Genomic DNA, 21,986 nt, shown 5'->3' with positions numbered 1-21,986 from the left:
TTGTTTTTGGAAACTGTGGATGTCGTGTCCTCCGGACCAAAGAGGAAAAGAACCATCCGGACTGTTATAGGCGCAAAGTTGAAAAGCCAGCATGTGTGATGGTATGGGGGTGTATTAGTGCCCAAGACATGGGTAACTTACACATCTGTGAAGGCACCATTAATGCTGAAAGGTACAGACAGGTTTTGGAGCAACATATGTTGCCATCCAAGCAACATTACCATGGACGCCCCTGCTTATTTCAGCAAGACAATGCCAAGCCACGTTTTACATCATCAACGTGGCTTCATAGTAAAAGAGTGCGGGTACTAGACTGGCCTGCCTGTAGTCCAGACCTGTTTCCCATTGAAAATGTGTGGTGCATTATGAAGCCTAAAATACCACAACGAAGACCCCCAGACTGTTGAACAACTTAAGCTGTACATCAAGCAAGAATGGGAAAGAATTCCACCTGAGAAGCTTAAAAATGTGTCCCCTCAGTTCCCAAACGTTTACTGAGTGTTGTTAAAAGGAAAGGCCATGTAACACAGTGGTGAACATGCCCTTTCCCAACTACTTTGTCACATGTTGCAGCCATGAAATTCTAAGTTAATGATTATTTGAAAAAAAAAAAAAAAAGTTTATGAGTTTGAACATGAAATATCTTGTCTTTGTAGTGCATTCAATTGAATATGGGTTGAAAAGGATTTGCAAATCATTGTATTCCGTTTATATTTACATCTAACACAATTTCCCAACTCATATGGAAACGGGGTTAGTATTATTAATTTAGTAAGAATTTATTCGTTTTAGCACTGCATAATTATGGGTAAAAAAAATGTTCATCAGTTTGTATGAGTCCCTTCCTTTGCATTAAATTTGATTAGTATTTATTTTTATAATCAGCCTGACCTAAGCATTGATAATAATCATTTTAAGTGGCCTGCGATTTTTTACATCGATTTTACGGTGAAAGAAAATACTGGCCAGCCATCGCCAGAATTTACCGTAAAAACTGTGATACACTTTTTCTATTTACAGTATTACAGGTAGAAAAAACACCATTAATTCTACGATAAAATGATGGCGACTGAGTTTCCAGTTTACAGAGTATGTAAAACATATACAATGACCAAATGCAATTGTATAATAATACCATGAGGTGACTCCTTACACATTTATGTTACAAGCGACCGGCCCTTTAAGGGCAGCCATAATAGCAAAAACTAGTTTGACAGCCCTGCTCTAATGGGATATCTTAAGACAACAGGTTTAATACAAAATGTTTAAGTTTTTATTTAGTTTTTGTGGAAATACACACACTATATTATATATCATAGTGCAAAGACTTTCTGCACAGTCAGTTGCTACAGAGCTCCAAACTTCATGTGACCTTCCAATTAGCCCACGTACAGTACGCAGAGAGCTTCATGGAATGGGTTTCCATGGCCGAGCAACTGCCTCTAAGCCACACATCACCAAATCCAATGCAAAGCGTGGGATGCAGTGGACTCTAGAGCAGTGGAGACGCGTTCTCTGGAGTGATGAATCACGCTTTTCCATCTGGCAATCTGATGGACGAGTCTGGGCTTGGAGGTTGCCAGGAGAACGCTACTGCATTGTGCCGAGTGTGAAATTTGGTGAAGGAGGAATGATGGTGTGGGGTTGTTTTTTAGGAGTTGGGCTTGGCCCCTTAGTTCCAGTGAAAGGAACTTTGAATGCTCCAGGATACCAAAACATTTTGGACAATTCCATGCTCCCAACCTTGTGGGAACAGTTTGGAGCGGGCCCCTTCCTCTTCCAACATGACTGTGCACCAGTGCACAAAGCAAGGTCCATAAAGACATGGATGACTAGAGTCTGGTGTGGATGAACTTGACTGGCCTGCACAGAGTCCTGACCTGAACCCGATAGAACACCTTTGGGAGGAATTAGAACGGAGACCTCACCAGTGTGTTTTTGAAAGATTGGTCAAAAATATACTATAAACACACTCCGTGTGGACAGCCTTCCCGGAAGAGTTGAAGCTGTAATAGCTGCAAAAGGTGGACTGACATCATATTGAACCCTATGGGTTAGGAATGGGATGGCACTTCAAGGTCATATGTGAGTCAAGGCAGGTGGCCAAATACTTTTGGCAATATAGTGTATTTGTACCTGAAGTCATAGACATCTTATAAGTAGACGCAGCATCGACCGCTACTGCCTACTGGCGCTGACGAGACGCGGGGCCGCCATCTTGGAGTGGTGATCCGCTCCACTCAGTGCAATTCATTTGGCAGGAGCAATGAACTGTCAGCGCATTTAATTCATCTTACCTCACTGAAAACCACTGATTTTTACACGTTTTTTTGTCATACGTGTAGCTATGATAAAGGACACATGTTTTGGCGTGTTTTATTATTCATAGTTTGCTTAACAGTAATAGAATATTCTTATATGCAATAAATTACCAGACGTCCGAGATCAAAACTGGGAAATAATCTCAGAGAAGGGGGAACAAAACGGTCAGCTATTTTTAAGTTGAAGAAACAATATGATTAGGTTATATATACATGCGTATATCCTACATAAACAATGTATGAATACATTAGATATCTATATATCTTATAGACTGTATCTCTGTTGCTGCAGCAGCAGAGAGTTTATTCTGTCTTGACACTTTGTATTGATATTTTGTATTACATTCTTCCCTTAAATGATAATGTTTACAGTGATTGTTTTATATGTATTTTTTATGTATGTCGCTTTGGATAAAAGTGTCTGCCAAATACTTAAACATAAACATATATAAACACCTGAAAGTCTTTATATCAGCTAAAACCAACAATCTGTTTCACAGGATTCCGAATAAAACCAAATTCTGTCTTACCCAACAATGTTAGTATTTGAATATTGTTGCAATTATACTGTTAAGAAAGTGTTGTCTTATACTTTGCCTAAAATGAGAATGCATCATAATCAGTGGTGAATTTTGTTTTAGGTGGGGCTGAAAGTTTGTAAACCAAACCCCTGAAGGATTTCTTTGTGATTTTCACAAACAAATGAAGTATTCTGGTGCATTCTGACAAAATAATGAAGACAAAATAGAACATTTCATAGGTTTGCAGAGAACTATATACAATATGCACACTGAAGGCATGATGCCACCGTAGGTTTGCAGAGAACTATAATAATATAGTAATATTCTTTTCACAAAATACAACCAATAGTACGTTAATGTTAAATCTTACTTGTGAAAAGTAATCCCCCGATTCCTATTTTCAACAGTCCGCTCATTTGAGCAGGAAAACGCTGAACACCATCTTTGTTTTCTACCTGTCAACTGTCAATTTAGGCTGCTCGCCGGCTCCTCATCACCACTTCAAGATGGCGGCCGAATTTCTCGCGTCACAGCAACCAATGCTGCGTCTACTTGTAAGATGTCTATGCCTGAAGTACTCACCCTGTTTTGGACTTGTGAAAGCACTCGATCACTATGTTCATCCTGGACAATATTCATAACAAATTTGTGCTTTGTTTTAAAGAGGTGCTATTTGGATTTACACTGTATGAAAAAAAATTTGAAAAGGAATTTTACCTTTGCAACCTCATTATACTATTGGCTAAGTTTTATATTCATAAATGTAAGATTCTCAATACCCGACCTGTTTTTTGTGCCTATAAAAAATATTTAGAACTCTACATTAAAACACTCTGTACTCGGGATGTCCGATAATGGCTTTTTGCCGATATCCGATATTCCGATATTGTCCAACTCTTTAATTACCGATACTGATATCAACCGATACCGATATCAACCGATGTATACAGTCGTGGAATTAACACATTATTATGCCTAATTTGGACAACCAGGTATGGTGAAGATAAGGTACTTTTCTTTTTTTTAATTAATAAAATAAAATAAGATAAATAAATTAAAAACATTTTCTTGAATAAAAAAGAAAGTAAAACAATATAAAAACAGTTACATAGAAACGAGTAATTAATGAAAATTAGTAAAATTAACTGTTAAAGGCTAGTACTATTAGTGGACCAGCAGCACGCGCAATCATGTGTGCTTACGGACTGTATCCCTTGCAGACTGTATTGATATATATTGATATATAATGTAGGAACCAGAATATTAATAACAGAAAGAAACAACCCTTCTGTGTGAAGGAGTGTGAATGAGTATAAATGGGGGAGGGAGGTTTTTTGGATTGGTGCACTAATTGTAAGTGTATCTTGTGTTTTTTATGTTGATTTAATAAAAAAAGACCAAAAAAACCCACAATATCGATAATAAAAAAAACGATACCGATAATTTCCGATATTACATTTTTTAACGCATTTATACAGAGTAGAGATGTCTGATAATATCGGCCTGCCGATATTATCGGAGATCCCTACTCTGTACCTCTAACAACCAAAAAGCTGTGACAACGATGATGCTGTGTTCCAAATTTAAGTTATTTACTGAGATTGAGTCAGCCTATGGCTTTGCACTTTGTTTATTATATACACATAATACACACACACATATATATATATATATATATATATATATATATATATATATATATATATATATATATATATATATATATATACTGTATATATATATATACCGTATTTTTCGGACTATAAGTCGCAATTTTTTTCGTAGTTTGGCCGGGGGTGCGACTTATACCCAGGGGCGACTTATGTGTGAAATTTTTAACACATTACCGTCAAACATCAAATAATATTATTTAGCTCATTCACGTAAGAGACTAGACGTATACGATTTCATGGGATTTAGCGATTAGGAGTGACAGAATGTTTGGTAAACGTATTGCATGTTCTATATCAGGCCTGGGCAATTATTTTGACTCGGGGGCCACATTTAGAGAAAAAAATGTGTCTGGGGGCCGGTATATCTATTTTTAGGAACACTAATAGAAAACCTCACAATAATGTCTGATTGAATGCTAAAAACGTTATGACAGACAGCCTTAAAAAACATAATGGAATTTTTAAATGTTTCTATGAACGATAAAACACTGAATATTGACAAAATATGTACGTCACACCCCCTTTCGATCGACATATTTTACAATCAAATGAAACGCAAGAAAAATGCAACAAACAGTGAAATATGAACGCGAATGGTACAAAATAAACCCACCTACAATCTGACACATCACTAAGCTTTAGAACTTTGTTGTGAAAATCTCCTTCCGCGTCTGCGGAAACGCTTCCCGCCCACACTGCTTGGTGCCTCGTCTGAGCTGCTGTGACGTAGATGACCATAGTAACTAATTAGATGACTATAGTAACTAATTAGATTACCATAGTAACTGGTATATCATCCATAAGCGCAGATTCCAAGCATTGAAAGACTTAGAATAGTTGAAGACTTGCGGTCATTAGAAAACATGACTGCACATCATAACGGCCGCTACACTTTCCATCTTAAAGATCTAAAAAAATTATTTGGGAATGTCCGGCGGGCCAGATTGAAAAGCTTAACGGGCGGCATGTGGCCCGCGGGCCTTAATTTGCCCAGGTCTGTTCTATATGTTATAGTTATTTTAATGACCTTTACCATAATATGTTACGTTAACATAACAGGCACATTCTCAGTTGGTTATTTATGCGTCATATAACGTACACTTATTCAGCCTGTTGTTCACTATTCTTTATTTATTTTAAATTGCCTTTCAAATGTCTATTCTTGGTGTTGGGTTTTATCAAATAAATTTCCCCCAAAAATGCGACTTATATATGTTTTTTTTCCCTTCTTTATTATGCATTTTCGGCCGGTGCGACTTACACTCCGGAGCGACTTATACTCTGAAAAATACGGTATATATTTTGCATTCTATTTTAGTTACTTTGAATTTACAATCCCCTGGCGCTGTTTTGTACTGTTTTTGTACTTACTTTGATTATTATTTTCAACTATTTGTAAATGTTGAAATTTATAAATAAAAGTTTATTAAAAAAAATTATTTAAAAAAAAAGTACTCACCTTGACCCAGCACACTCCAGTACAGTAGGTGGCGCTGTGAAACCCAACAACGGTGGTCGCGACCCGCCGTGAAAACGAAGGAAACAAAAACAAACATGAAGTCGAAGGAGTTGTCCGTAGACCTCCGAGACAGAATTGTCTCGAAGCACAAATCCGGGGAAGGCTACAGAAAAATATCCGCTGCCTTGAATGTCCCAATGAGCACAGTGGCCTCCATCATCCGTAAATGGAAGAAGTTCGGAACCACCGTCAGTCTTCCGAGAGCTGGACGGCCGTCTAAGCTGAGCGACCGGGGGAGAGGGACCCTCGTCGGGGAGGTGCCCAAGGACCCCATGGTCGCTCTGTCAGACCTCCAGCACTCCTCCGAGGAGAGAGGAGAACCTTCCAGTAGGACAAGCATCTCTGCAGCAATCCACACATCAGGCCTGTATGGCACAGCGGCCAGACGGAAGCCATTTCTTAGTAAAAAGTACATCTAACGTAACGTTAGCATTTTACATTATTCGCTACGGAGTCCGTTGTTCGTTTCCGGCATTTTAAGTGAAAAATAATGTCAAGCCAAATAAATATCATACTCATATTATTGAACAAAATAAGCTAAAATGTAACTACAAAATTGTTTGTTTTTTTACCAAAAAACAACGCGTTATTACGTCAGTGCTTGGTTCTCGCGATATTACCTGGAGAGTCACGTGATCGCTGTCATTTCCGGTGGCCGGACATAAACAGTGCACACTATTGAATGTAAACACACATCTACTAGTACTTAGACTTCCTTTTTATTGTCATTCAAATTTGAACTTTACAGCACAGATAAGAACGAAATTTCGTTACATAAGCTCATGGTAGTGCAGGATAAAAAAGCAATAAGGTGCATATATAAATAAATAAATATATATAAATAATATATAAAATAAATAAATATAAATAAATAAATAAATAGATTACTGTACGGATAAATATATTGCACTTTTTCACATGCGTCCACGTTTATGGATGTATGTTATATTGTCTTTTTTTATTCCAGCGAGTTAATCCATTTTGGGGGGAGTTGAGGGGATAATTTAAATATGATGCGTTCAAGAGTCTTACGGCCTGAGGGAAAATGCTGCTTCGGAGGCTGCGGAACCTCTTTCTAGAGTTCATACTGTGAAGTATGTCATGATGAAGGAGATACAAATAACAATTACATCTAGTTTGTATCCATATATACTCTAATTAGCTATACTGTTCATACATACAGTCAAGATCAAAAGTTTACATACTCTTGTAAAGAACATAATGTCATGGCTGTGTTGAGTTTCCAATCATTTCTACAACTCTTATTTTTTTGTGATAGAGTGATTGGAGCACATACTTGTTGGTCACAAAAAAACATTCATGAAGTTTGGTTCTTTTATGAATTTATTATATAAAGACATAACAATAAGATCATATGGACAGTCATAAGTGTTTACATGTTGCTTTATATTTATTATTTTACTTATTTTTTGCCTGGTTTTGTATCATCCCGTGAGGTGTATATTACTTTTTTTGTTTTGTTCGGTTTGTACTTCATGAAGTTTTGCACTTGTGTTTTTTTTTGTTTGTTTTCATTATATTTGGATGCACTTGTTGGTTTATATGATATCCATTAAGTAAGACTACGTATTATGTTGAAGGGGGCAGGAAAATATAAGATTTTTCTTCATCCTGCTCCTTCTCAGGCATTGGTGTGTAAATGTATAATTGAATAATTGAGGTATAATTGTCTATCGATCAAAGATGCACATCAATGAAGGAGATAAATAAAAAAATTAAATGACGTATTATGATCTACTGAAAATGTGAGCAAATCTGCTGGGTCAAAAGTATACATACAGCAATGTTAATATTTGGTTACATGTCCCTTGGCAAGTTTCACTGCAATAAGGCGCTTTTGGTAGCCATCCACAAGCTTCTGGTTCAATTTTTGACCACTCCTCTTGACAAAATTGGTGCAGTTCAGCTAAATGTGTTGGTTTTCTGACATGGACTTGTTTCTTCAGCATTGTCCACACGTTTAAGTCAGGACTTTGGGAAGGCCATTCTAATACCTTAATCCTAGCCTGATTTAGCCATTCCTTTACCACTTTTGACGTGTGTTTGGGGTCATTGTCCTGTTGGAACACCCAACTGCGCCCAAGACCCAACCTCCGGGCTGATGATTTTAGGTTGTCCTGAAGAATTTGGAGGTAATCCTCCTTTTTCATTGTCCCTTTTACTTTCTGTAAAGCACCAGTTCCATTGGCAGCAAAACAGGCCCAAAGCAGAATACTACCACCACCATGCTTGACGATAGGATGGTGTTCCTGGGATTAAAGGCCTCACCTTTTCTCCTCCAAACATATTGCTGGGTATTGTGGCCAAACAGCTCCATTTTTGTTTCATCTGACATCACATGGACAAAGATAAGACCTTCTGGAGGAAAGTTCTGTGGTCAGATGAAACAAAAATGTTCCACAATACCCAGCAATATGTTTGGAGGAGAAAAAGTGAGGCCTTTAATCCCAGGAACACCATGCCCACCGTCAAGCATGGTGATGGTAGTACCGTATTTTTCGGTGTATAAGTCGTACCGGCCGAAAATGCATAATAAGAAGGAAAAAAACCATATATAAGTCGCACTGGAGTATAAATCGCATTTTTGGGGAAAATTTATTTGATAAAAGCCAACACCAAGAATAGACATTTGAAAGGCAATTTAAAATAAATAAAGAATAGTGAACAACAGGCTGAATAAGTGTACGTTATATGAGGCATAAATAACCAACTGAGAACGTGCTTGGTATGTTAATGTAACATATTATGGTAAGAGTCATTCAAATAACTATAACATATAGAACATGCTATACGTTTACCAAACAATCTGTCACTCCTAATCGCTAAATCCTGAGGCACACCACTAGCAGAACATGTTAATAAAAATGAAACTATATGGACAATTTTAATTCAGACTTGTTCTCATCAAATACAACATTATTAAAACATGCATCACTCATTCTCTTGTCTCAAAGTAGGCCTACAGAGCAATTTGCTACCTGCTGCCACCTACTGATATGGAAGAGTATTACATGCTTACGTTGCCCATCTCTACAACACACACAATACACAACAACAGCACGTTTGCGGATTATAATTATTGGTTTGCAAGAAGTATTTTTTAGACAATTACCATGCGTCTATTTGTTTGTAAATGTAGTCAACTTTCTATTTTGACAGAAAAAATACATGTACTATATGCAATTTCATATGCCGTATTTTTCGGACTATAAGTCGCAGTTTTTTTCATAGTTTGGCGGGGGGTGCGACTTATACTCAGGAGTGACTTATGTGTGAAATTATTAACACATTACCGTAAGATATCAAATATTATTTAGCTCATTCACGTAAGAGACTAGACGTATAAGATTTCATGGGATTTAGCGATTAGGAGTGACAGATTGTTTGGTAAACGTATAGCATGTTCTACAAATTATAATTATTGGTTTGCAAGAAGTATTTTTTAGACAATTACCATGCGTCTATTTGTTTGTAAATGTAGTAAATTTTCTATTTTGACAGAAAATATACATAAATATTACTGTATGCAATTTCATATGCCGTATTTTCCACAGACGTAGAAGGAGATTTTCACAACAAAGTTCTAAAGCTTAGTGATGTATCAGATATATCAGATTGTAGGTGGGTTTATTTTGTACCCTTCGCGTTCATATTTCACTGTTTGTTGCATTTTTGTTGCGTTTCACTTGATTGTAAAATATGTCGATCGAAAGGGGGTGTGATATTCATATTTTGTCAATATTCAGTGTTTTATCCGTCATAGAAAAATGTAAAATTCCATTATGTTTTTTAAGGCGGTCTGTCATAACGTTTTTAGCATTCAATCAGACATTATTGTGAGGTTTTGTATTAGTGTTCCTAAAAATAGATATACCGGCCCCCAGACACATTTTTTTCTCTAAATGTGGCCCCCGAGTCAAAATAATTGCCCAGGCCTGATATAGAACATGCTATACGTTTACCAAATAATCTGTCACTCCTAATCGCTAAATCCCATGAAATCGTATACGTCTAGTCTCTTACGTGAATGAGCTAAATAATATTATTCGATATTTTACGGTAATGTGTTAATAATTTCACACATAAGTCGCTCCTGAGTATAAGTCGCAAACTATGAAAAAAACTGCGACTTATAGCCCGAAAAATACGGTATTATGTTCTGGGCCTGTTTTGCTGCCAATGGAACTGGTGCTTTACAGAGAGTAAATGGGACAATGAAAAAGGAGGATTACCTCCAAATTCTTCAGGACAACCTGAAATCATCAGCCCGGAGGTTGGGTCTTGGGTGCAGTTGGGTGTTCCAACAGGACAATGACCCCAAACACACGTCAAAAGTGGTCAAGGAATGGCTAAATCAGGCTAAAATTAAGGTTTTAGAATGGCCTTCCCAAAGTGTGGACAATGCTGAAGAAACAAGTCCATGTCAGAAAACCAACAAATTTAGCTGAACTGCACCAATTTTGTCAAGAGGAGTGTCAAAAATTCAACCGGAAGCTTGTGGATGGCTACCAAAAGTGCCTTATTGCAGTGAAACTTGCCAAGGGACATGTAACCAAATATTAACATTGCTGTATGTATACTTTTGACCCAGCAGATTTGGTCATAGACCCATAATAAATTCATAAAAGAACCAAACTTCATGAATGTTTTTTTTTTGTGACCAACAAGTATGTGCTCCAATCACTCTATCACAAAAAAATAAGAGTTGTAGAAATGATTGGAAACTCAAGACAGCCATGACATTATGTTCTTTACAAGTGTATGTAAACTTTTGACCATATTATACACAATGCACTTCTGGATTAGATGTTAAACCCCATTTCTTAGCCCATATGTGTACTGTCAATACATTGTACCTTAATCCTATAACAGTCAAGATTATTGGTGACAACATTTTAAAATTGTAGTTCTCAGTGGTGTCACAACTACATGATTGGTTAGTTTTTGTGATATAACTAAAATATTCGAAACCACAATGCTGTCTGCTGTGTTATATATTATTTTTATATTCTGCTATATTTACCTGCATAGATTACACTAAAAGCTTCACACACACACAAATGGAGTGAGCCTTTCCTCATGCATATTTTTATTTGTCACTTCTGCGATCTGCATGATATCAATTTGTGTCTCATGTCGGAGCTTCGTTATGAATGTATGAAATATTCCAATTCATGTGCTCTCTTTGTGTTTTTCCAGCTCCAAGACTAAACAAATGGTTCACCAAAAGTCCAGGAGAAAGTCTACCCCGAAGAAAAAAATGACGGGCAACGTGGACACCCAGTTCACGTGCCCTTTCTGTAACCATGAGGAGTCATGTGACGTGAAAATGTAAGCCGAACTCAAAATGCTGTGAAAACACGACAAAATGCATTCTTAACTAATGAGGAAGTATTGTTTGTTTTCAGGGATAGAACTCAAAACGTAGGAATTATATCATGCAGTGTTTGCTTGGAGGAGTTCCTGACTCCTATAACATGTATCCTTTTGCTGTGTTGCATTCTATCTGTTATATAAACACATATATACATTTATATACACGTATACATACAAAATAAGAAATACAAAAAAAAAAAAAAATATATATATATATATATATATATATATAAATATATATGTATGTGTGTATATAAACATAAATATATACATATACACATAAGTATAAATATTGATGTATATACACACACATATATATATATATATATATATATATATACACACACTTGTATATATACATACATACATACATATACACATTATATATATATATATGTATATATATATATATATATATATATATATATATATATCAGTGACGTGTGGTGAGGTTGATGGCTGGTGAGGCACTGACTTCATCACAGTCAGATTTACAAACATATGAACCCTAAAGAGTATCTTATTCACCATTTGATTGGCAGCAGTTAACGGGTTATGTTTAAAAGCTCATACCAGCATTCTTCCCTGCTTGGCACTCACCAAAAATTATTCCCGGGGCGCGGCGCCGCTGCTGCCCACTGCTCCCCTCACCTCCCAGGGGGTGATCAAGGGGATGGGTCAAATGCAGAGGACACATTTCATCACACCGAGTGTGTGTGTGACAATCATTGGTACTTTAACTTAACTTTAACTTTACACATACAAACCGTAGCACACAAAAAAGCACATTTAATAAAATTATTATGGTCTTACCTTTACTTATAAATGAAGTCCATGCGCAGCTCCTTTTGAACAAAAGCATCGATAACTTGTTTATAGAAGTCTTCCTTATCTTTCTTCAGTTTTAAAAGTCTCTCTGTCTCGATGGAGATCTTCCTTTAATTATTACCTCCTGCTTCGATTGAAAGTCCAGTTTAGAAAAGTGTTCTGCCCTCACTATATGTGTTGAGGTTCTACAGCTTGGCAGACAGCTAACAACCAATCCAGGACGTTCTAATAAAGTTCCAAAGCAGATGAATCCATTTAGGCTCTTTATTGTTGTTGATCTTGCTTTGTCTTGCACTGGACTTTTATTTTATTTTTTTGTTGTAAAACTGAAATACACACAATGACAATGTATAAGCTATATGATTCAATCAACACACTGAAATGTATTACACAATATGTAAACATCAGCTCCACACAAATACACAGCACCACCATCAAACAAACACTGCTGAGTGTTGAAACTATTTCTATGGTGGAAATACACGACCGGCAGCCATTTTAAGTCCTCAAACATCCATTAAATTAGTGCACAAAAATCGTTTTTCAATACACATCTTACTATCAAATTTAGCCACTTTCCACCATCATATTGAGCCACATAAACAAGTTAAACAGTTTACTTACAAACTTATCTTTTCCAAGGATTGTAAGAGGTAACACAACTTGTCTACTTCTTATTGTCTCATGAACTGAACTAACATCGTAAACCGGAAGTGCCCAAACTGATGACGCGCAGCATTTTCCCATCGCCACAAGGTGTCAGTAATAGTCCACAATCAAACGGGCATAACAGAAACTGTTTTATTTTAGATATGTAATCCTCCATGGTAAAAGTTCAGACGAGAGGAAAAAATAAACGATCGCTGCTAACTGTTGCTGCTTGTTGTCACTTCTTCTGCAGCCGAGTAGTCGCAAGAATGATCTCTGGGATCACTACTGCCCTCTACCACCATGAGGCGGGATTACTGCGAGCCTCACCCAGTGCGTCTTTTGCAGCCGTTTTATGATCACTCAGCACAAGAAATACGTTACACACATACAGTTGTTGACAAAATACACTGTACATTATATACCTCAGCTAACTAAACTGTGGAAATGTATAATATAGTTCATATAGCAATACGGTCTCACTGCACAGCAGGCCAGCAGTTAGCCGAGTCATTGCGCAATCCATGGTGAGGCTCAACTGGCTGGTGACTCACCGCAAGTCTCTTCTCAGTATTTGAATGGCAAATGTGAAAATTCAGCGATTTTGAATAAAAATAATCTAAAACTGGTGAAGTTAAATGGAAAATAACTTTATAGTATAATCACTGGATACATATAACAATTTAATTAATTTTTTTTCTTTTTACATGTTTTTTCTTTCCATGATGGCATGTGAGGCCCCGCCTAACCTGCCTCCCCTGACTGCACGTCACTGATATATATATATATATTAACATACATGTATATATATATATATCCATATTAACATATATCCTGTATATACATATTAACATACATATATATACATATATATATATATTGTATACATATATATATATATATATATATATATATATATATATATATATATATATATATATATATATATATATATATATATATATATATATATATATATGTCTTAATAAGGTTATCCAAAAAATAGTGCTCGATACCGTAGTAGAGCGCAATATATGTATGTGTGGGAAAAAAAATCACAAGACTATTTCATCTCAGGAGAAAATCTCCTGATGATTGAGGGTACCCCCCCTCATGAAACAGGCCTGTAGAGATGAAATAGTCTTGTGATTTTTTTCCCCCACACATACATATATATATATATATATATATATATATATATATATATATATATATATATATATATATATATATATATATATATATATATATATATATGTATCAGTGACGTGCAGTCACTAGAGCAGCGTTTCTCAAAGTGTGGGGCGCGCCCCACTGGTGGGGAATAGAGACATGACAGGTGGGGCGCGAGGAACGGGAGGGAATTTCACTTTAATTTTTTTTATTTTTTTTTATTTTTTTACTATGCTTTCATTTTCTATACACACTGTAAATCACTTTGTGATTCTGTCTGTGAAATCTGCTATATAAATAAATGTAAATTACTTATTTTTCCTGTAGGCTTTAAATTTCTAGGTAGGAGCAAAAGTTTGACAGACATAGCAACAGTAACTAATGGGGGCGGGGCTAAGCGGAACAAACTTGACGAGACAAGCGCAGCAAAATGAAAAGCTGTCCCACTGTCAAACGACACAGTTGCGAGACGTATATGCGACATTGCAAGTGATCTTGAGGAACAACTCGGAGACAAATGAAAAGAAAGTCGTTTTGCTTTACAAGTGGACGAAGCTACTGACAGCAATAAAGACTGCCTGTTCATCGCATACGTCCGCTTTGTGAATGGCGAGTCACTGTGCGAGGATTTGCTGTTTTGCAAATACATCAAAAATAGAGCCTCTGCTGATGAGCTGTTCAAGATAATGGACAGTTTCCTCAAAGAACACGACCTTAAATGGGAAAACTGTGTGGGGTTTTGCTCTGATGGCGCAATGACCATGGCAGGGTCAAGAAACAAGCTGCAGGCTCTAATAAAGAGGGTTGCGCCAAATGCGCATTGGACACACTGTGTCATTCACCGGGAAGCACTCGCGTCAAGGCAGCTCAGCCCCGAACTCAGAGGTTTTAACAGATGTGAGCGCGGTAAATTTGATCAAAACACGACCACTGAAAGCGCGACTGTTCTCTGCACTGTGTGAGGAAATGGGAGCTGATCATACAGCCGTGCTGTTTCACCATACTTGCCAACCTTGAGACCTCCGATTTCAGGAGGTGGGGGTGGGGGGCGTGGTTGGGGGTGGGGGCGTGGTTAAGAGGGGAGGAGTATATTTACAGCTAGAATTTACCAAGTCAAGTATTTCACATATATATATAAGAAATACTTGACTTTCAGTGAATTCTATATATATATATATATATATATATATATATATATTTATGTGTGGGAAAAAAAATCACAAGACTACCGGTACTTCATCTCCTGAGATGAAGTAGTCTTGTGATTTTTTTTCCCACACATAAATATATTGCGCTCTACTACGGTATCGAGCACTATTTTTTGGATAACCTTATTAAGACATTATATATATATATATATATATATATATATATATATATATATATATATGACGGCGTGGCGCAGTGGAAGAGTGGCCGTGCGCGACCCGAGGGTCCCTGGTTCAATCCCCACCTAGTACCAACCTCGTTGTGTCCTGAGCAAGACACTTCACCCTTGCTCCTGATGGGTGCTGGTTAGCGCCTTGCATGGCAGCTCCCTCCATCAGTGTGTGAATGTGTGTGTGAATGGGTAAATGTGGAAGTAGTGTCAAAGCGCTTTGAGAACCTTGAAGGTAGAAAAAGCGCTATACAGGTACAACCCATTTATCATTTATTTGTATATATATATATATATATATATATATATATATATATATATATATATATAAATAAGAGAAATACTTGAATTTCAGTGTTCATTTATTTACACATATACACACACATAACACTCATCTACTCATTGTTGAGTTAAGGGTTGAATTGTCCATCCTTGTTCTATTCTCTGTCACTATTTTTCTAACCATGCTGAACACCCTCTCTGATGATGCATTCTGCTTCGTCTCCTTGTTGTGTGCGCAGTTGTGCACTGCACTCTCTAAAAGCCCTAGATGTTAATGTCACATATGCATGTACATTAGATGGCAGTATTGCCCTGTTTAAGAGTGTCACAACATTGCTGTTTACGGCAGACGAACTGCTTTACGGTAGACGAAAACGTGACTGCTGTTGTTGTGTGTTGTTGCCGTGCTGGGAGGACGTTAATGAAACTGCCGAACAATAAACCCACGTAAGAAACCAAGAACTCACCCTCGATCATTCTACAGTTATAACGTGATTGGGCAGGCACGCTGTTTATATTGTGGGAAAGCGGACGTGAAAACATGCTGTCGACACGTCACTCAGGTACGCCTGAATTTCCGGAGATTTTCGGGAGAAAATTTGTCCCGGGAGGTTTTCGGGAGAAGCGCTGAATTTCGGGAGTCTTCCGGAAAATCCGGGAGGGTTGGCAAGTATGTGTTTCACAGTGAAGCAAGGTGGCTCTCCCGGGGCAAAGTGCTGTCACTTGCCCTGTCTTGCCAAATGCATAGCTCCTCCTTTTTTTTTGCAAAGATTGCAAAGTGGCACTTTTATTTTATTTTATTATTTGATTTATTATTGAACTTGATGCAAGTTATAACACTTTTATTTGATTTATTATTGAACTTGATGCAAGTTATTTTATTTATTATTGAACTTGATGCAAGTTATACCAGGCAGCACGGTGGAACAGGGGTTAGTGCATCTGCCTCACAATACGAAGGTCCTGAGTAGTCTTGGGTTCAATCCCGGGCTCGGGATCTTTCTGTGTGGAGTTTGCATGTTCTCCCCGTGACTGCGTGGGTTCCCTCCGGGTACTCCGGCTTCCTCCCACCTCCAAAGACATGCACCTGGGGATAGGTTGATTGGCAACACTAAATTGGCCCTAGTGTGTGAATGTGAGTGTGAATGTTGTCTGTCTATCTGTGTTGGCCCTGCGATGAGGTGGCGACTTGTCCAGGGTGTACCCCGCCTTCCGCCCGATTGTAGCTGAGATAGGCTCCAGCGCCCCCCGCGACCCCAAAGGGAATAAGCGGTAGACAATGGATGGATGGATGGGCAAGTTATACCACAGCTGCACAGTTATTTTATTCATTATTGAACTTTATGTTATTTTATGTTATTGAGTTTGAATGTATACAACTTGATGTTACTTGATGTTCAATAAATTTGAAAATGTTAAGCTTGGCATTAGCGTTCTGTTGGGGCGATGGGGGCAGGTGGGTCTTGAAAACTCCCCCTTGTCCAAAGTGGGGGATGACAAAAAAAGTTTGAGAACCACTGCACTAGAGGCAGGTGAGGCGGGGCCTCACCTGCCATCATGGAAAGAAAAAAAATGTAAAAAGAAAACATTTTTATTGAATTGTTATATGTATCCAGTGATTATACTATAAAGTTATTTTCCATTTAACTTCACCAGTTTTAGATTATTTTTATTCAAAATCGCTGAATTTTCACATTTGCCGTTCAAATACTGAGAAGAGACGGTGCGGTGATCAGCAGCCAGTTGAGGCACGTCACTCAGTTGTGCCTCACCATGGATTGCGGACTCGGCTAACTGCTGGCCTGCTGTGCAGTGAGACCGTATTGCTATATGAATTATATTATACATTTCCATAGTTTAGTTAGCTGAGGTATATAATGTACAGTGTATTTTGTCAACAACTGTATGTGTGTAACGTATTTCTTGTGCTGAGCGATCATTAAACGGCTGCAAAAGACGCACTGGCTGAGGCTCCAGTAATCCCGCCTCCTGCACCCCCGCCGTAGATTGCAACCCCTGACGGGAGTGTTATATCAACTACAGCCCACACTTGCAAGATTGAATTTATTTAAAAAAGTTATTTCATAAGAAGCCAAAAAGTGCAAAAACAATAATGTTCGTGTTGGAGGAGTTGTGAATGACTGCAGGGCCACAACATTAGGTACACCTGCAGACTGCAGGTGTACCTAATTCACAACTCCTCCAACACGAACATTATTGTTTTTGCACTTTTTGGCTTCTTTTTAAATAACTTTTGTAACCTATTTTTATGGGCTTTCCTCTTTGTGATGTTAAGTTCCTGTTATGCGCTGTTATACAGTATATGCCTTGAGCTCTTATTTTGAAGGCGCTAAGAGCGGAAGTGATGACACGGAGTGGAGCGGAAGTTTTTGAAAGAAAGTAAATAAAGTGGTCCTCGTGTAAACTGGAGCCTCCGTGTTTGTTATTTTGTAGTTTCATACAGTATAGGCGACATTTATAAACCCTCGGTTACACTTTTTTAAATAGATTCAATCTTGCACGTGGAAAGTTTAAGTGAGGGCTTTAGTTGATATAACACTCCCGTCAGGGGTTGCATTAATCCAGTAAAACAGCGGCAAATGGACTTCATTTATAAGTAAAGGTAAGACCATAATAACGTTTTTTTTATTAAATGTGCTTTTTTGTGTGCTACAGTTTGTATGTGTAAAGTTAAAGTTAAGTTAAAGTACCAATGATTGTCACACACACACTAGGTGTAATGAAATTTGTCCTCTGCATTTGACCCATCCTCTTGCTCACCCCCTGGGAGGTGAGGGGAGCAGTGGGCAGCAGCGGCGCCGCGCCCGGGAATAGTTTTTGGTGATTTAACCCCCAATTCCAACCCTTGATGCTGAGTGCCAAGCAGGGAAGAATGCTGGTATGAGCTTTTAAACATAACCCGTTAACTGCTGCCAATCAAATGGTGAATAAGATACTCTTTAGGGTTCATATGTTTGTAAATCTGACTGTGATGAAGTCAGTGCCTCACCAGCCATCAACCTCACCGCACGTCACTGATATATATATATTATATAATATTTATATATGATATAGTATATATATATATAATATATACAATATATAATATATATATATATATATATATATATATATAAAATGTATTATTTAGCATTTTTCCTTAAATTTTTGGATACAGATTTGTCAGAGCCAGCGGATGTTTACGGTGACTGGATAGCAGCCTGGATAGCCGTCAACACGCCGATCTGTGACCAGCCGTGAATGTGTCACGCATACTTTCATTTTAGATTATGAGCATTCCAGCATATATTTTTCTAAAGTATGTTTCCTAATAATTGTTTTTTATGGAACATATTTCCAGTATTATACATTGTGAATAATATGCCATTTTCTGCACTTTTTGACATCTGCTTGTGTGTTTTGGCCAAGTATGCACCGATAAAAGCAAAAAAAATCACAACGTTCTGTAATTTGTAATTTGTGTTCTAAAAGGTGGGGATGGTGCTCTGCTGACCTCGACTGCGGATGTTGTGGATCGGTGGAGGGAATACTTCGAAGACCTCCTCAATCCTACCAACACGTCTTCCTATGAGGAAGCAGTGCCTGGGGAATCTGTGGTGGGCTCTCCTATTTCTGGGGCTGAGGTTGCCGAGGTAGTTAAAAAGCTCCTCGGTGTTAAGGCCCCGGGGGTGGATGAGATCCGCCCGGAGTTCCTTAAGGCTCTGGATGTTGTGGGGCTGTCTTGGTTGACAAGACTCTGCAACATCGCGTGGACATCGGGGGCGGTACCTCTGGATTGGTAGACCGGGGTGGTGGTTCCTCTCTTTAAGAAGGGGAACCGGAGGGTGTGTTCCAACTATCGTGGGATCACACTCCTCAGCCTTCCCGGTAAGGTCTATTCAGGTGTACTGGAGAGGAGGCTACGCCGGATAGTCGAACCTCGGATTCAGGAGGAACAGTGTGGTTTTCGTCCTGGTCGTGGAACTGTGGACCAGCTCTATACTCTCGGCAGGGTCCTTGAGGGTGCATGGGAGTTTGCCCAACCAGTCTACATGTGCTTTGTGGACTTGGAGAAGGCATGCGACCGTGTACCCCGGGAAGTCCTGTGGGGAGTGCTCAGAGAGTATGGGGTAACGGACTGTCTTATTGTGGCAGTTCGCTCCCTGTATGATCAGTGTCAGAGCTTGGTTCGCATTGCCGGCAGTAAGTCGGACACATTTCCGGTGAGGGTTGGACTACGCCAAGGCTGCCCTTTGTCACCGATTCTGTTCATAACTTTTATGGACAGAATTTCTAGGCGCAGTCAAGGCGTTGAGGGTATCTGGTTTGGTGGCTGCAGGATTAGGTCTCTGCTATTTGCAGATGATGTGGTCCTGATGGCTTCCTCCGGCCAAGATCTTCAGCTCTCACTGGATCGGTTCGCAGCCGAGTGTGAAGCGACTGGGATGAGAATCAGCACCTCCAAGTCCGAGTCCATGGTTCTCTCCCGGAAAAGGGTGGAGTGCCATCTCCGGGTTGGGGAGGAGATCTTGCCCCAAGTGGAGGAGTTCAAGTACCTCGGAGTCTTGTTCATGAGTGGGGGAAGAGTGGATCGTGAGATCGACAGGCGGATCGGTGCGGCATCTTCAGTAATGCGGACGCTGTATCGATCCGTTGTGGTGAAGAAGGAGCTGAGCCGGAAGGCAAAGCTCTCAATTTACCGGTCGATCTACGTTCCCATCCTCACCTATGGTCATGAGCTTTGGGTTATGACCGAAAGGACAAGATCACGGGTACAGGCGGCCGAAATGAGTTTCCTCCGCCGGGTGGCGGGGCTCTCCCTTAGAGATAGGGTGAGAAGCTCTGTCATCCGGGAGGAGCTCAAAGTAAAGCCGCTGCTCCTCCACATCGAGAGGAGCCAGATGAGGTGGTTCGGGCATCTGGTCAGGATGCCACCCGAGCGCCTCCCTAGGAAGGTGTTTCGGGCACGTCCGACCGGTAGGAGGCCACGGGGAAGACCCAGGACACGCTGGGAAGACTATCTCTCCCGGCTGGCCTGGGAACGCCTCGGGATCCCCCGGGAGGAGCTGGACGAAGTGGCTGGGGAGAGGAAAGTCTGGGCTTCCCTGCTTAAGCTGCTGCCCCCGCGACCCGACCTCGGATAAGCGGAAGAAGATGGATGGATGGATGGTGTTCTAAAAGGGATTTTTTTTTCTGCATTTAAAACACTTTCCTTGCAGTCTACATTGGTGTTTTTCACCTTTTTTTAAACCAACGCAGGTTTTTTTTCATCGAAACATCCTGAGGCACCCCACTAGCAGAACATGTTAATAAAAATGATACTATATTGACAATATTAATTCGGACTTGTTCTCATCAAATACAACATTATTAAAACATGCATCACTCATTCTCTTGTAACGTACACTTATTCAGCCTGTTGTTCACTATTCTTTATTTTAAATTGCCTTTCAAATGTCCATTCTTGGTGTTTGGTTTTATCAAATAATTTTCCCCAAAAAATGCGACATATACTCAAGTGCGACTTATATATGTTTTTTTCCTTCTTTATAATGCATTTTTGGCCGGTGCGATTTATACTCCGGAGCGACTTATACTCCGAAAAATATAAAATATATTAAACTTAATCTGATATTGCAACAAATATTATATTATCACACATTCCAAAGATCAAAATAAGTACTTAAATATGTTGCTTTACTCATGATTTTGAAGCAACTTATCAATCAAATTGTACAATGTAAAAATTATTTTTCGGTAAAAAACTGGAATTTTACCGTTAAAACACGAAACAAAAAAATGTGTAATATTGTTTTTCCATTTGCAGTTATACACCGTAAAAACAACAACTGTAGATTTTACAGTAAAACAGTGGTACGGTTTTCCCGTTGACATTTGCAGTGTATATTGTAAAAAAACATGGTACATTTAATGGTAAAATTTTCGGCAGCTGAACTTTACTCTAAAATCTACATGTTTTTCTTACAGTGTACGTAAAAATATATAATAAATAATTGTGTAATGAAGCAATTTAAAATGTGTATATTCTTCACTGTTACAAGTGGCCCTCAATGAACACAAGTTTGACACCCCTGCTCGAGTGGTATGCCAAAGAACCACTTGACGTGATTTATTTTCCTATATTCAAACACATTGTTACTGTTCAAACTGTGTGTAAAGTTACAGTGGCCAAAAAATATTGAATACACTTGTTAAATAAAACCTCTGCCTTGTTTTTAATGAATA

The 21,986-nt window shown here is 38.6% G+C and overlaps 1 protein-coding gene across 1 annotated transcript; it reads left to right on the top strand.

The window, feature by feature from the left end:
- Positions 1–6,043: 6,043 nt before the first annotated feature.
- Positions 6,044–19,311, top strand: LOC133615012 (uncharacterized). Its single transcript, XM_061973339.2, has 4 exons — positions 6,044–6,443; positions 11,255–11,386; positions 11,464–11,534; positions 18,919–19,311. Exons 1-4 carry the CDS (start codon positions 6,070–6,072, stop codon positions 18,999–19,001), a joined length of 660 nt encoding a protein of 219 aa, XP_061829323.1. The 5' UTR covers positions 6,044–6,069; the 3' UTR covers positions 19,002–19,311.
- The last annotated feature ends 2,675 nt before the right edge of the window (positions 19,312–21,986 follow it).

The sequence above is a fragment of the Nerophis lumbriciformis genome, linkage group LG22, assembly GCF_033978685.3.
Source record: "Nerophis lumbriciformis linkage group LG22, RoL_Nlum_v2.1, whole genome shotgun sequence".
Taxonomy (NCBI): Eukaryota; Metazoa; Chordata; class Actinopteri; order Syngnathiformes; family Syngnathidae; genus Nerophis; species Nerophis lumbriciformis.
The sequence above is the reverse complement of the archived record's forward strand: the minus strand, read 5'-3'. Positions and strand labels throughout refer to the sequence as shown.

Coding starts and splice junctions, on each gene's coding strand:
- LOC133615012 (XM_061973339.2), top strand. CDS start 6,070: ATGAAGTCGAAGGAGTTGTCCGTAGACCTCCGAGACAGAATTGTCTCG. Junction 11,387..11,463: donor GAGTCATGTGACGTGAAAAT/GTAAGCCGAACT, acceptor GTTTGTTTTCAG/GGATAGAACTCAAAACGTAG. Junction 11,535..18,918: donor GTTCCTGACTCCTATAACAT/GTATCCTTTTGC, acceptor TTTTGGATACAG/ATTTGTCAGAGCCAGCGGAT.